Source organism: Pipra filicauda, unplaced genomic scaffold (genome assembly GCF_003945595.2).
Source record: "Pipra filicauda isolate LSUMZ 115617 unplaced genomic scaffold, ASM394559v2 scaffold117_size3949168_pilon, whole genome shotgun sequence".
Lineage (NCBI taxonomy): Eukaryota > Metazoa > Chordata > Aves > Passeriformes > Pipridae > Pipra > Pipra filicauda.
In genome coordinates, this window is record NW_024103629.1 from 108,076 (window position 1) to 124,106 (window position 16,031).

Genomic DNA, 16,031 nt, shown 5'->3' on the forward strand with positions numbered 1-16,031 from the left:
CTAAGGTGCAGTCTCTGAATAAAAAAACTCAGCAGATGTTCACTGTTAAGCTATACACCTGTTAGCAGTTGCCTTTCCAATCAAGCTATTTGTTTCCAGTAGAGTGGTAAATCCATGAGAAATCAGGTTTCATTAGTTTTGCTTCCGAGAGAGCAACCTGTTAAAAGAATTCAGAGTGTAAACAGTATCTTGCCTTTCACTAGGTTGATGTGCATAGAGCACATATAATGTGCATAGAGCAAGATGTAGGAACAGTTCCTAACTGGATTCAAAACGCTGTGCCTCACATGTTATCTTAGACTACATCTGATTCATTTCATATGCACCACAAAATACAGGGACAGAAACATTGAATGATTTGGGTTGGAAGATTATAATGGCCTGGGACATCTTCCATTAGACCAGGTTGCTCTGACCCATCCTGACCCAACCTTATACGCTTCCAGGAACGGGGCATGCACAGCTTTTCTGGGCAACCTGTGCTAGTGCCTCACCACCTTCACCCCAAAGATTTTCTTCCCGACATCCATCTATACCTACCCTCCTTAAATTTAAAACTTGTTAGTTGTCCTGTCACTACAGGCCTTGGTAGAAAAGTCCCTCCCCATCTTTCCTGTATGCCCACTTTAAGTACTGAAAGGCTGCAATAAAGTCTCCTCTGTGCCTTCTCTTCTCCAGACTGAACAGCCCCAACTCTCTCAGCCTGTCTTCATGAGAGAGGTGCTCCAGCCCTCTGATCAATTTAGTGGCCCTCCTCTAAATTGGACCCGCTCCATCAGGTCCATGTCTTTCCTGTGCTGAGGACCCCAGAGCTGGATGCGGCACTCCAAGTGGGGTCTCGCCAGAGTGGAGTAGAGAGGCGAAATCCCCTCCTTTGACCTGCTGGCCAAGCTGGTTTTGATGCAGCCAGGACATGGCTGGCTTTCTGGGCTGCAAATGCACATTGCCGGCACATGTCCAGTTTTTCAGGATCGACGGTATCTTATTTAACACTTCCTAACCCCTCAAAAATCTACTCTGATTTGTGTTTCATGTAATTCTGGTAAGCCATACATTCTGTTTCTGAGTAACTCCTACATTCTGTTAAGTTACACTCTAAGAATTCCCGCTTATCTTGCATGGGCACATTAATCCATTCTCTTAGGCTTGCAGTTACTGCAAGTTGCTGCCATTATGTTTGCACAACATAATTTGATGTTTAAAATCTGAGTAAATTGCCCCAGCTGCTTATCAGAGACAGCAATGAGGGCCCATGTGTTCATTTAGATGGCTAAGCCAGACTCAGTCTGTATGACGCCTATAATATGACTCATCACCTACTCTCTCAAGAGAGGAATGACTACTGTGCTGCAAATGTAGTCAGGACCGCAGAATATTTCCTCTGTTGCCTTGCAACTGTCTATACTGATTCCTCAGAGGAGAAATAGATCTTTGCATTTGGGTTCTGTTTATTGTAACTATCATTCTAACTGGCTGGACCTACTTGCATATAGTGAGCAATAAGGACGGTAAGATGCAGTCATAAGTTCTTGTATAACATAGCCTTACCTTTCCAAACACACTTATTTCAAAAGATCTCAGCATCTCCTACCTTTCCTACTATACAGCTCAATATACGTAGGTGGAAGTTCTATTTCACGAGTAAATAGATATTGAGCTGTTATTTCTAAGAACAGAAGGAAACTTAAAATGATTTATGCAGTAAGACTGGAGGACTGATTTGGTAAACCTTTGGGTTATTATTGACACAGATGAGAAAAAAAGATACAACACATTATCAAACAGCAGTTTAAAGGCATATATGAATTTCGGTGTAGCCTAAATAGAATCTTGAAGTCAAAGCAGAGATAAAGTGCATGCAGATAAAGCAGGCCATTCAAATTTTTATAAGATGTCTTTCAAAGAGCTGTATGATCACTTAATCAATTTTCTCTTCTTGAAAACTGTCTGCATCGTCCATGCAATCTTCAAGATCATCGTATCTCTGCAAATGAAATAAAACCTGTATTATTTAATCAATGTTTAATAACTAGGTTATGTAAAGACTGCTTTTTCTTGTTCAACACATTACCAAACACGTCAATAACAATTTAGAAAGAATGATATCTGAAAGCTTGCTAAATGCAATTGTACTTCAAGTTGTCTTAAAATAGTTTATAAAGTGTTCCTAAATAATTCAAAGTGCTTCAGTGTAAATAAACAGAATTCTAAAATATTCTGTGCCTTATGTACGTGTTTTCCATCTTTCTAAGTTAAAGCTCGAGTTTGTTGTGTTGCTGCTTTCAAATGAAAGAGGAGTTTGCCCTCCACAGCCCAGAGATCATGCAGCTGTCAAAAAGCTTCATGTCAAAAGTTGATAAAAACTCTATGTGAGCACAGCAACATAGCCGTGTTTGAAAGATTGGGTCAGCAGAAATGGATAAACAGTTAAGCTGAGTTGTATTATACAAGGCCAATAATTCAGAACTGATCAATTAAATCAGACATTTTATCTCAATGTACTTTTATCTCTTTGGAAAAGGATAGAGGAAATAATTTGGGCATACCTTCTGAATCCACCCACTCTCTTCCAAGTGGCTGAAAAGCCGTTCTACGGTGTCTTTGACTGGTTCATCCTCAACACCATCCAATTCGGCAACAGAGCTGCAATCCACATACAACTTGTACTTGAAGTGCTTCAAATTGTGATAAATTCTTGTACGATTTGCACACACCAAGCCAACCTTCAAAACCTAGGCCAGAACAAACAAATCACTCTCTCTGATAGAACTGATTATCTTGACAATATATAGAATTGGTAAGTTAATTTAGTATGACTCTAGTCAGTACAGGAAATTTTTCTGAATAATGAAATAAACAGAATGATGCTACATGCATAAAATCAGTACAAAACCATGTAGTTGTCACAGCCACAGCACAACGATTTATGAGCAAGCAGGCAGCCAGCAAGTCTATGCAATGGCAGCTTATCAGAACGGTCTTCTTGCAAACACAACCATGTTTATAATTGGTGGTATCTTTCATATCTCCTGGTGGAACTTTGTTACAAAATCACTAACACTTTAGACAACCATCATATTGTGAAAGCAGAGGAAGAGAAATAATTTGTTTACTTTTGCTTAATATGTAAGTACTTCCTAGGACATGAAATACCAGTTTTAACATTTTGTAGACTGATTAACTTTCAATAACAAATACGTAAGTATACAAATAGACATATGCCTCAAAACATTTATTTAATAAATATAAGGGGGTGTGTTGAATTTCATAAAAATAAAATATGAAAACTGAGGTTTTGTAGAATGCAGACGTTAATCTGTGAAAGGTACAGCTAGGCCACAATGCTGTAGAAATCAAAGACTCTACATCTCCCAGTTATTACCAGTCTTATTTCTAAGATTTCCATGCAGAATAGACAGAACTGTCTTATTTCACAGTCTTCTTTACAGCAGTATTTATAGGTAAACAAGTGGTAAATATGCTTGTTACTACATGGATTACAGTAAATTTGTTATAATCTATCAGCACTAAGATGAAAATACAGAGTGATACATTGGTTACAAAAATCTTTCGCCATCCTAAATCTTCACTAAGAGTATATGAAATTGAAGATGTGGGGAGGGAAAAAAGAGTCAATTTTCACCTGCATTTAAGGACATCCTGTGTTTCACAAGAGTATGTTTTGTCCCACTTCTACAAGAACAGTAGTTCCAGTAGGTACAATGGCAAGTCAGAAGAGGATTCTATCCTCTCTAAGTGACCCACAGGTGCACCGATCACTACTCTAACCCAAGGAGAGAAAGCCTATTAGGTAAGAAATCCATGTCTGGCTGGTTTTTGGGGGTCAGGTTTTCTACACTCAAAGCAACATAATTAATACAAACATAAAGAAATTCAGCTCCTGATACATACACGAGAAATAGATTTAATTTTTCTGAAAAAAAAAAACCCAAACCTCATCAGCTTATCCTTCAAGAACAGCACTGTTTTGGACTGATGTCTTGTCACACTTTTGCAAGTAACAAGCACATAAATGGTTAAAGGTCAGAGTTCTTTGCATCAGTAATGCAAGCTGCAATTGTACAATTTAACATTACACACACACATATATATAAAAGAACCAACTGTGTTATAAGTTGAAAAATGATTTTTTCTGAGCCACAACACTGATACCTTTTATTGCTGCCACTGGTAATAATCTGAATTATCTCAAATTACAAGAAGGTTAAGTTTTAATTGATGCTTACAACCTGCATTTTCAGCGAGCTTTTCTGAATGCACGACCAAATGTTTGCATCTGTGAGCAGTTCCCTCAAAACACCTGACCTTAAATATATGAATATACTTAATTTCTGAAACATATTTTTATATAAAACCAGCAGCTCAATTGATATCAGCAGACATAATATCACTAAGTCAAAATGGTTATTAACTGCACTGTTAAACATCTTGAGATAAAAAATGCCTATTACTATATTGTAATTCTCTGCTGCTGATGCACACATTGTACCTATATGCAGCTCCATTTCTACTATCTCCAAAAATGAAAAGCTAAGGCTTGTGTTTGGTGCTGCAGGTGCTTCTGAAGTGCAAAACCTACAAACCAATGCTTGATTTATTCAAATTTCCAGAATTATCATTTCAAATACTGAAACAATCAAGAACTGAGCTGTGGTATTTTGTAGAGCATTTCAAAACTTTCCAAGTATCCCAAGTAATGAGGTGTGGCACTTGGAACATTATGTAATGCAAAACAGGAGATACCATCCTGCATCAAACTGATGGCCCAGTTCTTTACCCTGTGACAACAGCTAGCAGGATTTTGGGACCCACTAATAATTTCCCTTCAAAAATATCTTGTGGCAATGAATTTCATAGCTTATTTATATGCGAGGTGTAAAGTACTGCCACATTGGGGAAATGCCAAATGCAAATAGCTAAATATCATATAAATGTAACTATGCATTGTGTTTTTAAAGCAAGAATGATAGTCTAAAAATAAAGAGCTATTTCAGAATGCACTGTTGGAAAGAATCTCAGTACTGTACTGATTCTAATTTTTTCCTCTTGCAGTTCTCAGTCCCTCTGTCCTAATGCTTAACTTATCTACTCAAGCTGGCCCTATCAGCCAAAGTTGTGTTAAATCACTTTGTATGGAATGCAGGAGCATGGCCTGACAATAGCATAACATGTAGTGACTGAATCCATGTCCTCTAAGCATGTTTATAAACAGAAGCAGAACATGAAAACCGAGAGAGGAAACAGTTTATAATCCAGGTGACACAAGAGCAAGGAAGTGTGGGGGACACCTATACCTCTAAACTGTTTGATTCCCCTGACCATGAAGAAATGAGAATTGGCACCTACACAGTGAACAATTACTGAAAGCCTAAGCAAAACTGGAACAGCTGTTTCTCTTCTCTTTCTATTGGTAAAGGAGAATACTTCAGAGATGAGAGAAAAGGAAAGTTTTATGCAGAAGAAGGGGGTTGGAGGTCTGTCTTTGTTCTCTCCACATCCACTTTCCTTGGGTATTTTCAAACAAATCTGTAGAAGATAGTCCAACTATGTGTTTCCATTCAATCTGATCTGCCATTGCTGAACTACCTTTTCTATCAATTAATCAGGTTTGTGAAATGGCAGATTTATGAGCCTTTTTTTTCTTTTTAGTTTTTCCTCCTTTCTTTTTTTCTCAACTGGCAGGACAAGTCGATCAATGCATTGTCATCAGAACTTTAAAGACAACTTGAGAACAGTACTTTTAGCAGTCTAAACTGCAGGTCACCATAAGAACACAAATGTTGCATTATAAAGACACTATAAAAAATTACTGGAAAGTGCTCAATTACTCTTCCTCCTGACTGTTTTACAGCCCCTGAGCATGCACATAGCAGACATGCCTTCAGATGCTAGTGTATGGAGGGTAAAAAAAGCTCTCATTTTCTACTCTTAAGCTAAAGAGGACAAAAATGAACTAGCAAGTTAGTTAAATATTTCAAGTTTTTTCCAAAGTGAAAAACAGCCAACGCTTTATGTAGGACAACATTTGGTCAGCAGTGAGGGAATTGCTACTGTTATTTCCACAGTTAAGTTGGAAGCTGAGAAAGATTAAATTCTTGTGCTGGTTCCCTTATTATTTCTGGTTAGGTAAGGCACACACTTCCCATGAAAAACTGAAATTTTTTAAATTAGTGATCTACATTTAGAGGCTTGTATGTAAGGAATAATGACTGTACAACAGCCTGCAGTATCAGTGCTTGGAGGCCTCATTGTTTTCCTGCAATAAACAAGTGGCAAAACCTTGCTGGAAAAGCCTCGCTCTCTTGACTAATATGCACGTACATATTTTTCATAACAGAGTATCAGCAACTGCTGCTCAGAAAGGTCTGTAATCTAAGAAAAACTGGCACAGATATTCCTAGCTCCTGCATTACATGCAGAGCCCAAGATGATGACATGGTAATCACACTGAGCCCCCTCAAATCTCTAAGTTAGAAAATTTGAAAAAATTCAAACCATATAGACTTCCACTTCAGTACAGTGTACTTCCAGTCTGACAAGGGCTTCACTTTATTTTTGCAAAAGAAATCCCATTATACCTCATTATCAAATGTACTGAATAAAAGACTTGTTCTGAAACTTTTTTCTTTTCAGCAAATACAGTGAGGAACTTCAGCTGTATTCAAAAATTCTTTTACACTCACAAAGAAAACAAAAATACCATCTGTGCTTCCTGAAAGGGAAGAAAGGCAACACTTGGATATCAGCTTGGTAAACTATAGCAATATTTTACTCTTGACAAATTGCGTACTTTGAGTTTCTCATAAGAGGTCATGAATTACATTACCTAAGGAGAGCATAACAGTCATAACATGTAGCTGTAAATTTGAAGGGATGATGTCTAAATATTAGAAACACCCAAGTTTAGTCAAGGTCTTCAAAAGGCTCAGCTACGAAATAAAATTATATTATGTTATTATTAAATTACTTTAGGTGACTCCTGAAGTTATCTAAATTGACTGCCTAATGCAACATCATGTAACAACAGGAAAGATATCTTTCACTCCAAAAATATAATTTAATCTAAAATGTTCTAGTAGAGACAATTGAGTGAGAAAAAAATGCAAGTAGTTCTGATAATGCAGTAAGTCTTCTCAAAACGAGATCAGCAACTTCAAGCGTCAATGCAACTGAGATGCCAAGATACTTTGTCCTGAGTGAAAAGGTATGTGGGAAATAGCAGGTGAGCAAAAAAATCTGAAGAATGAAGCAGTAAATTCTGACTAGGTCGCACTTGGACTATTAGGATGATCAGGGCACTATTTCACTCAGTGTTTGGACCTAGAGCAAACAAGAACTGTTGGAGTACACGGGGATGCTCCAACTGCTAGAGGAATAGTAGGCACAGAATTAGCAAACCTAGTGACCCAATGTAGAACAAACCTTATTTGTCACAAAATAGAAAACACAATCATTGAAGGGAGATGATTGTCCATCATACAGAAAGTTACTTTTACAATGTTTCTGAAAGCTAATCAATGCAAGATCCCTGCCGGGAAAGTCTTAAGGGTATTATAGGCACACACAAAGGTAAAGGGCTTTCAAGTGATCTACCTTCAATGAAAAGGCATTCTGATATTTAGAATATATGAAAATATGAGGAAAATGTAATTCTTAATTTCAAGTCTCAGACTCCTGGCATACAGACACAGGATCTTATCAAGATTTAAAAAAAAAAAAGTCATAGTATTTCTCTGGTACTTGGTGAAACCCAGGAATGCCAGGCACGTGCAGAGCATCGGTCATGTAATTTCTTTACCACTGTTTTCCCTTCTTTTAAGATACGCATCTGCTTTAGGATTTTCAATCTCCTATTAATTGTTACTGACAAAACAAAAAGCTACTTTAGAAATAACTGAGTACTCATATTAGTACTTTGGTTAGTATGTAAATCTTCACGTGTGCTGTCAGCCTCCTTGATACAGAGTTTCATACTACTTCCTCAAGTACCACAAAAGACAAGCATGCTGAGTAGGTTGCCATGTACCTAGAGTTTCCTTCTTGCCCTGGATGGGACTCTGACTGCAGAGATTTGAAGCAGAGAAAAGAATAGAGGCAAATGTCAATTCTGACTTAAGGGAAAGAGTTATCAACAACCCTGTCATATGTCTTAGAGTTCTTTATCCTTTATCATGAAGCCCAGCTCGTGGCTGGGTACACTTATTAGCATTTACATCTGCTGCATCCAGTACTAATATTAGGTGGTAAAAGTGGGGAGGAAATATTGCACGGATCATCGTGACACAGGCAAAAACAAATATCATAGAAAAAGATGTAATTTATTTTCTTGATAAAAGTTGGATTTATTTGACAATACTTTTCATTACCTCCTTCCCAACAGGGAAGGGGGGCAGACAGAGAGGAATGACTCCATTCATCTTGTCAAGTTTTATAGGAACTTCCTTCATAATTCCTAGCTAAATCCAAGACTATACTTCAAACTATAAAATGGTCCTCATATTTAAAAATTAATAGGGTTTAAACATGGAAATACAATAGCCTAACACTTGCCTCTAGCATTATAGACATAGATGTGTTGATAGGTAAGTTTCTGTAATACTACACAAAGCTTGAAAATAGAGTGCTTGTTTGAAGTTACCTGCTTGTCATTTGACATGAAGTCATCCACTTCCAAAGTTTTACTATTATAAAGCTGTCCAGAGAGCAACACTTTAAACTTACAATACCGCTTCAATTCACAGGCCTGACAAGACATAGTTTTTGGATTTTTCAGGATTATGCGAACATCTGGGTAACAATCCACACGCTCCTGAAAAACAGATTTCAAATAACATTAAAGAATCTCTCTAAAACGAATAATGCCTCAAATAGAGTGATGAGTTCTCTGTACTCACAAAAAATTAGTCCAAGAAAAATGAAAGAGATTCAAATCTGCAATCTTTCATCATTCAGTTGTGAACACAGACCTTCTCCATCATCTTCCAACACTTCACTCAGTTCACTCTAGTTCATTAATTCTTTCTTTTGGCTTCAGACCTAGAAAATGGCTACTACATCCTGGCAGAATTTTTCTCATACCTTTTTTTTCTTTTAGGGGGTAGGGGTGCAACTACATCAGTTGTTCTCCTTCAAATAAATACACTGTCTCTCTGCACTGGCCAGACCCCATTATTACAGTGATTATTAGATCACCACACCTATCACACTAATACTATTCTAGTAGTATGCATATGATGACTCTGTTCCTGTATACTGACTTCATTTTTTGTAGTAGTAGTAGAAGATTCATGAGCATACTAGTTTATCTTTTTGTGGGAGGAGGAAGAAATTTTGTTATAACATTTACAAAGTCATAGAAAAATCCTCAAAAAGTCATCTGCTGAAGTTAGCAGGAGAAGCATTCAGGTAGCTGAGAAGAGATTCCATTCTGCTACCTGAATGTTTATCTGGTTATAAACACATAAAATATTTCTGATATTTATAAGCATTGAAACAAATTATGTAAGTTAAAGAACAATGAGTTTCTATTAAAAAGTATATATAACTACACCAATTGTTGTACCTTTACAGAGAATTATAGTGTTAAAAAAAAAAAGTCAGTAATGATTTGATTTGGAAGCCACTTCACTGTTTAAAGTAGAATCTACATACCTTGTATCGATCTTTCCAGCGACTTCTAGCGATTAAGTTCTCAAGCCGAGGCTGAATGAAGCGGTCGTCCAAATAATGAAGTGAGAGCAACATATCTTGTGCATACTTCTTTTGTCTTGTTCCATCTGCTCAGTGAGAATCATTACTAATTTGCTGACCACCCTTTCTTATACAAGTTTCTTGAGATAAAATTTGCAAGGACACAATACTTCTGCATAGTAAAAACTATGAATGATTTTAATAAATTATTACTCAATATATTTGCTACTGTTACCCATAAAAGTGATCCATGCATCTTTGATAAAGGAATATATTTAATTATTTTAAAAGTGGTACATGAATAAACTCTACAATCAAAGTTAAAGTGAAAAGTTGTCATCCCAAATAGAGATCCACTGACTCAATCCCATTTAAAAGAATGGAAAAGGAGGAAGGAGGGGAGAAATGTCTTGCTTTTTGTCCAATCTATTTAAGTTGTTCTTAACGCATAAGGGGGGTGGTTGCAATCCATGAAAACAAACTGCTCTGAGCTACTTCACAGCACGAATTTTGACAACTCACTTTGTTACTTATAAAGAGCACAGAGAAACTGACCTTTACACTCCACCAGCACAGTCAGATGCCTTGAGTTAGGCAGCATAAGTACTTCCAAATACTTACTCAAGCAAAATAAATAAACAAGCATGAGGATGAGTAAAATTACAACTGTTCCAGTACTGTCTCCCAAATACACGCTGGACTCCAGGAATTAAATAGGACTTTCATAGGTGCAGGCCAATGCATACTGTTCTGGAACTTCAGCATGTACAGACATACAACTTAACACAGCTACCTTCTCATGTCTTCTAGCAATCATCATGACTGGGCTTCGCAAACAAACATTTGGGAAGGGCTTTACCCACGTTTGTTACAAGCACGCTGGTGGCTAAAAAGGCCAATACGAGATGGGCACGTCCGGTTGCACTTCTAGCAATACTGTTATTAAAAAACCCCCCCCACCAGAACTGAGAAGGACCACTGTCTATCTAGCTTGCTATATAAAACCATTAATTGTCATAGATTTCATAATTGCAATTAACTGTTTTTGCCTATTCACTTTACACACACACATTTACAGTATAAGCATGAAGAGGCTGTGCTAGACCATAAAAAAATTCCTTGTAATAAAAAGCAAGTCTGAACTCTAATACTATAGTAGCTACTCTTGATTCAAGCTAATGAAGAGATTCACTTTCATTAACTCAGAAAAATCCATCTACATTACAAAAATACTTTTTTGTTATGTTCATACTATTCAATGTTCATGTACAACCTCCAGCTCCCCCACAGAGCTCACCTACTTCCAGCACCTTGGCAGTAAGTTGCTACATTTTATAGAGCAGATACCATTTGAAATAGACGGAAGCTATTACAACATTAATCTGGAAAAGTTTACTTAGTACTTTTCATAAGCTTGTTTTCACTTAGTGAAACAAAACAAACCGACCACCTGAAAGAACTAGCAGTGGTAGATGAAAGACACTTTTAACTCCAAGAATATACAGCCTTTATTCTGAGGTCTGTGGTATACTTCAGTTTCTCTGTTTCCTCTTAGTTCTGATAACACCAAAACTTCCTCTCTTTGGCACTTTACTGACTCTTCCACAATCTGACTTGGACAGTTCTCTCCTTGATCCCATCTTTACAGTGCTTTTGAAACTACATGTAAGGTTGTCATTCAGCCCCACTAGGCCAAATGCTAAAAAGCACTTCCCCAGAAAGAACAAGACAAAAAGTACTGACTGCTGCTAAACTTTATTTATCTGAAATCACAAATGTTAGAAAAAAAGAAAGGAAAAAAATCAGATATGGAGTCATCGCCATAGCTAAAATTATTTATTACCAAATTCCTTGGAAAAAAAGCTATGGAGCACAAAAAATTTTGACAAATCAGCTGACCTTGCACTGTTTTCATTGTTTTGAAACTAATTTTGCTTTCATGCTGGAAAGGTTACTGATCAGTAACACAGAAACACTTCCTTTCATCTCAAAAAGGCATTTTAAGCCTTCTAGGCTTAAAAGAATTAAGTCTACACGTTTTTTCAAGATTAGTCTAACCTCCCCTCTCTTGCCAAAGTTACAGAGCAGGGAAACCACATGCAGATTTCAGGACTCAGCTCTATATTCTAATCAGGAGAAACACTCCTCCCTAGAATAAATGGCTTTGTATAACTTTGAATGCACTATAATGTTATTTAATGTGATTTACTTACCATATAATGAGCTCAGAAAAGTGTCATCAATTGCATTTATGAGGAAAGCCTTTACTATTCTTTTGAAGTGTACATAATGATCACAGCGAGGTACTGGGAAGAAAGCAGTATCATCAGAATTTACCCAAAAAAGGGAAAAAAAACAGAAAAAAAAAAAGCAATGTTAGAAGTCCTGTAAGAAGAATTCTTTTTTTCATTATTGTGAATTTAGAATTTTAAACTTATTTAAATATGGATTTAGAAATAATTGCGAGGTACAACATCCACACCCTTAAGATTCTGCCTTTAAAGTGTACTTCTCATCCCACTGATCCTACACAATTTTAGCATCCTCAAGTCACATATGCTTTCAGCAAGAGCCCACAGAAAGAGCTACGAACACTAAAAGAAGTGAATAATTTGTTCTATGAATAGCAAGAAATAATGCAAAACAGATAAGACCAGGCTTATGTTGTGGTTTTTTGGTTGTTTTGAGGGGTTTTGTTGTTGTTGTTTTGGTTTTGTTTATTTTTTCTATCTTTCTTTCAAATACACACAGTTCTGCTAAGGTTTTCATTGGGGAAGAAATACCACAAATGCTTGTGATCACCTACACTAGCACGGACTGCTGAATCACTACATACCTCTTTCTGAATAACAAAATACAGAAGAAAATAACTCATATAAAAATCTGTTTCAAATGTCTCTGCTCCGTCCAGAAACCGGTTCTCATAAAAGAACAACTTGAAGAGTTTTCTTGCTCTATGCAGTTTGGCCAGTCTTGGCCAATGAAGTCAGAAACCCCTCTAGACCTCTACTCCCAAGTCTCACCACCACAGAATAAAATACGTTAAAAAAAAAAAAATCCCAAGCCCCAAACCTTCAAACTCCTGGTAAGAATAGAATTTGGACAGAATTAACATAGCTGCTCTTAGCCTTTATCACAGGATCACAGGATGGAGTTTGATGTTTTCAGGTCTCCACAGGAATGACTGTGGCATCGGCAGCCTACTTCATCCTAAATCAGACCAACTTAAAAAATTCTGTGTAATAAAGTTTCCCTTCCTTCCCCTGAAATTATATTCTCTCTTTAATTAAGATACCGAAAGACTGCAAAAGTTTACTGTGGCAATCAGACTGCTTCCACAATAAATTGAACCCTTTAGGAATCTGCTTTCAAAATATCATATCCTATTACTTAGCATTTGTATTTAGCCCATTAATTTTTATAACAGTACTACAAGCAAGTTATACATACAGAATTACCACTAATTTTGATCTTACACTGTGGGATGTAGTATGACAGCAACTCGCTATTTGATGTATTTAGTTGCTTTTGTTGTGGCTGATTTTCACTCTTTACGCGCTCTGTGTTGTTGTCATCATCGTTATCATCATCTTCATTTTCCTCTACTATAAAATCTTCCATGCTGCCACTGTCAGTTTCACTACCTTCTGTTGGTGTGAGGGGCAAGTGACAAAGCGGTTCCTCTTCTATTTCTGCTTCACTATTAGAATCCTAATTAAATTTTAAAAGGTACTTCAAACAACAAGAATTTTCAGTATTTGCACTGACAAAATACTACGTATACTAGCTTTTTGACCATCTCATTACACTATTTGTTCACAATTTGTAACAATTAAGCAGGCACACATTTCCAAAAAATACATCATTCTGTACCAGATGACAATTATTTTCAGATTTAAATTAGCCATCTCCATGTACCTCTCTTCAGTCTATCTGTAGGAATTAACCTGAGATCTCCAAGTTACTTTAGCAGGTATTCTGCTTCCTGATAAAAAGCATCTGATAGCTTCTCAGCAGTCAATATTGCTATCTAGTTAATGTGACTATTAAAATGTGACAGAACTACTGATTTGTCATGCATTCAAAACCAAAAAATCCCACTGATTTATATCTATTAGTCTTTGCCTTTCCTCACATTAAATATTTTCTCCAATTAAATTTCAAAGAAAAAACCCAGACCTCCCAATTTGCACTGCTGCAAGATCTCCGAGCTGCACTTTTTCTTGCAAGTTCTTTCAGTTTTGCAAACACTTTCTGTTTCCTACTAGTAGGAACATTCTCTGTAGGGCACGTTTTATCAGGTTGCTGTTCTTCGGAACTGTCATCCTCATCCATTATACAGCGGCGCTTAGCAAAAACTTTTCTAACCAGTACGTCACTGTCCTGACTTTCATCACTGTCATACAAGACAGAGGTGTTCGACCTCTTACGCTTCCCAGGCACAATGCACTCATCCTCCTCATCATCTGTTCCTTCTGCATTGTGGCCTTTTTCTTCCCGATCTGAAAGACTGCTCTTAATGAAAGTTTCATCCTTTTCATCTATTTCACTTTCTGATGTGGTAGGCTCCTCCTCCTCAGAGGTAGCTGAGGATTCGTCACTGCTGTCAAGTAGTATGAGTTCCCTTTTAGTACGCCTCCAATCGACCCGGGACTTGGAAGACGACAGCTCTGTTCCTGCTGCCTTATTTCTTGTTTCGTATCTTCTGACAGGTGCTTTTATCTCCATTGGGAGGCTGTGGCAACACACCAAAGTACAAACCGGTAAGACAAAGCACTCATTACATTATGCCATTAAAAAAACAAAAAGTACATAAGCATACATATTTTGTTACATACACTTATGACTTGACAGTACCATTAAGAGACACGCGTGGAAACCAGGATCAAACAAAAATAAACCTGCACAGTAACTTCTGAAGGCGATACACCTTACTGAAAACATGCAGAAGAGCAGAAGCGCCCGCACCCAGTGGCGCTTCTGGATAAACTGAAGAACTCAGGTCTGAAGCGCAGCTACCGGTCCCACCGTCCTCTCCCAACCCTGGAAGCCTCCAGCTCCGTTCTAGACCTGCTCTGACGGGACCGCTCGCTCGGGACCAGCGCCTTCAGGGCCCACTGCGGAGCGGCCCGTGCCTACAGCTGCTGCCCCTTATTCTGCCTGCCCCGCAAGAAGGTCTGAGGGGACCCGCGCCGCGCCGAGCTGTGCCGGCCCCCTCCACACCCCGGGACAGGACGGGACGGGACGGGACGGGACGGGACGGGACAGGACGGGCCGAACGCGAACGCACCGTCAGCTCGCGCGCCGCCGTTGCCGCGTCCCCGTGACCGCTTCCCGCCGCCCGGCCCCTCTCGGCCGCTGAGCGGAGGCTCCGCCCCCCTCCCACCGCCCCGGGCACCGCGATTGGCCACCGCCCCCTGTCACTCAGCCTGCCGCTGTGTTTACGGAAGTGCTGTCGGGCCGCGGCGGGGGTTGGCGCGCAGTGGTTGGAGGTGTAGAGGTGTCGTGTTCGAGTCCCGCCTCGGCAGGTCTCAGGCAGCAATGGCGTGGGGTGCATTAGTTGTTTTTGTCCGGCCTAGATACATTCCTGAGGAAAATCTGTGTGGGCTTGTGAGGTACGGCACCCCCCCAGAGGGGCTGACAGAGACTACCGCTGGTCTGGTCTGAGGTGCACCCCGCCATAGCAGGTCCCTGAGCGCTGCCGGCGCTCCGCTCCTCTGCAGCCCTGGGAACAAACTCGGTGGATTAATGAGGAGCGGCTGAGGGAGTTGGGCATGTTTACCCTGGTGAAAAGGGGGCTTATGGTAGAACCTTATCGCTCTCCACAACTACCTGAAAGTAGCTTGTAACCTGGGGGGGGGGGAAGGTGTCGCTCTCTTCTCCGAGACAAGTGACAGGACGAGAGGAAATGGCCTGAAGGGGAGGTTTAGATTGTGCCAGGGGAGGTTTAGATTGGATCCTAGGAAGTATTTCTTCATTGCAAGGGTTATCAAGCATTAGAACAGTCTGCCCACGGAAGTGATTGAATCACCATCCCTAGAAGTGTTCAAAAAAACCGTGTGGATATGGCACTTGAGGGCATGGCTTAGTGGTGAATGTGGTGGTGGTACTGGGCTGATGGTTGGGCTTGATGATCTGAAAGGTCTTCTCCAAACTTAATGATGAATAATGAGCTTCTGCTGTTGTTCTGCTTAAATTTTCTCTGCTTTGCTTGGTCTGTGGCAGAAAACTACTGCTACCTTGGAACTTATTCTGCTGACATTTTTTTGTACATTTTTAGCAAGATCTTGAAATTGTTTCCATGTATTTCTTAAAAAATA

The 16,031-nt window shown here is 38.9% G+C and overlaps 1 protein-coding gene across 8 annotated transcripts; it reads right to left on the reverse strand.

The window, feature by feature from the left end:
- Positions 1-1,719: 1,719 nt before the first annotated feature.
- Positions 1,720-15,039, reverse strand: CCDC82 (coiled-coil domain containing 82). 8 transcript variants are annotated; one of them, XM_027723373.2, is made up of 8 exons: positions 15,002-15,039; positions 13,891-14,446; positions 13,188-13,422; positions 11,925-12,017; positions 9,673-9,797; positions 8,660-8,830; positions 2,547-2,732; positions 1,720-1,984 (listed from the first exon to the last, which is right to left on the reverse strand). In XM_027723373.2, exons 2-8 carry the CDS (start codon positions 14,437-14,439, stop codon positions 1,919-1,921), a joined length of 1,425 nt encoding a protein of 474 aa, XP_027579174.1. In that variant the 5' UTR covers positions 14,440-14,446; positions 15,002-15,039; the 3' UTR covers positions 1,720-1,918. The 8 variants fall into 8 exon arrangements, with proteins under 8 accessions (XP_027579174.1, XP_039241282.1, XP_027579177.1 ...); XM_039385348.1 differs by lacking the exon at positions 15,002-15,039 and adding an exon at positions 14,782-14,979; XM_027723376.2 differs by lacking the exon at positions 15,002-15,039 and adding an exon at positions 14,680-14,979.
- Positions 15,040-16,031: the final 992 nt, after the last annotated feature.

What these genes read in the sequence shown, in the direction of transcription:
- CCDC82 (XM_027723371.2), bottom strand. An exon ending in GTCATACTACATCCCACAGT is followed by an intron (nt 12,018 to 13,187) that starts GTAAGATCAAAA and finishes CTTTCTTCCCAG; the next exon opens with TACCTCGCTGTGATCATTAT. An exon ending in TTTTCTGAGCTCATTATATG is followed by an intron (nt 9,798 to 11,924) that starts GTAAGTAAATCA and finishes CTCACTGAGCAG; the next exon opens with ATGGAACAAGACAAAAGAAG.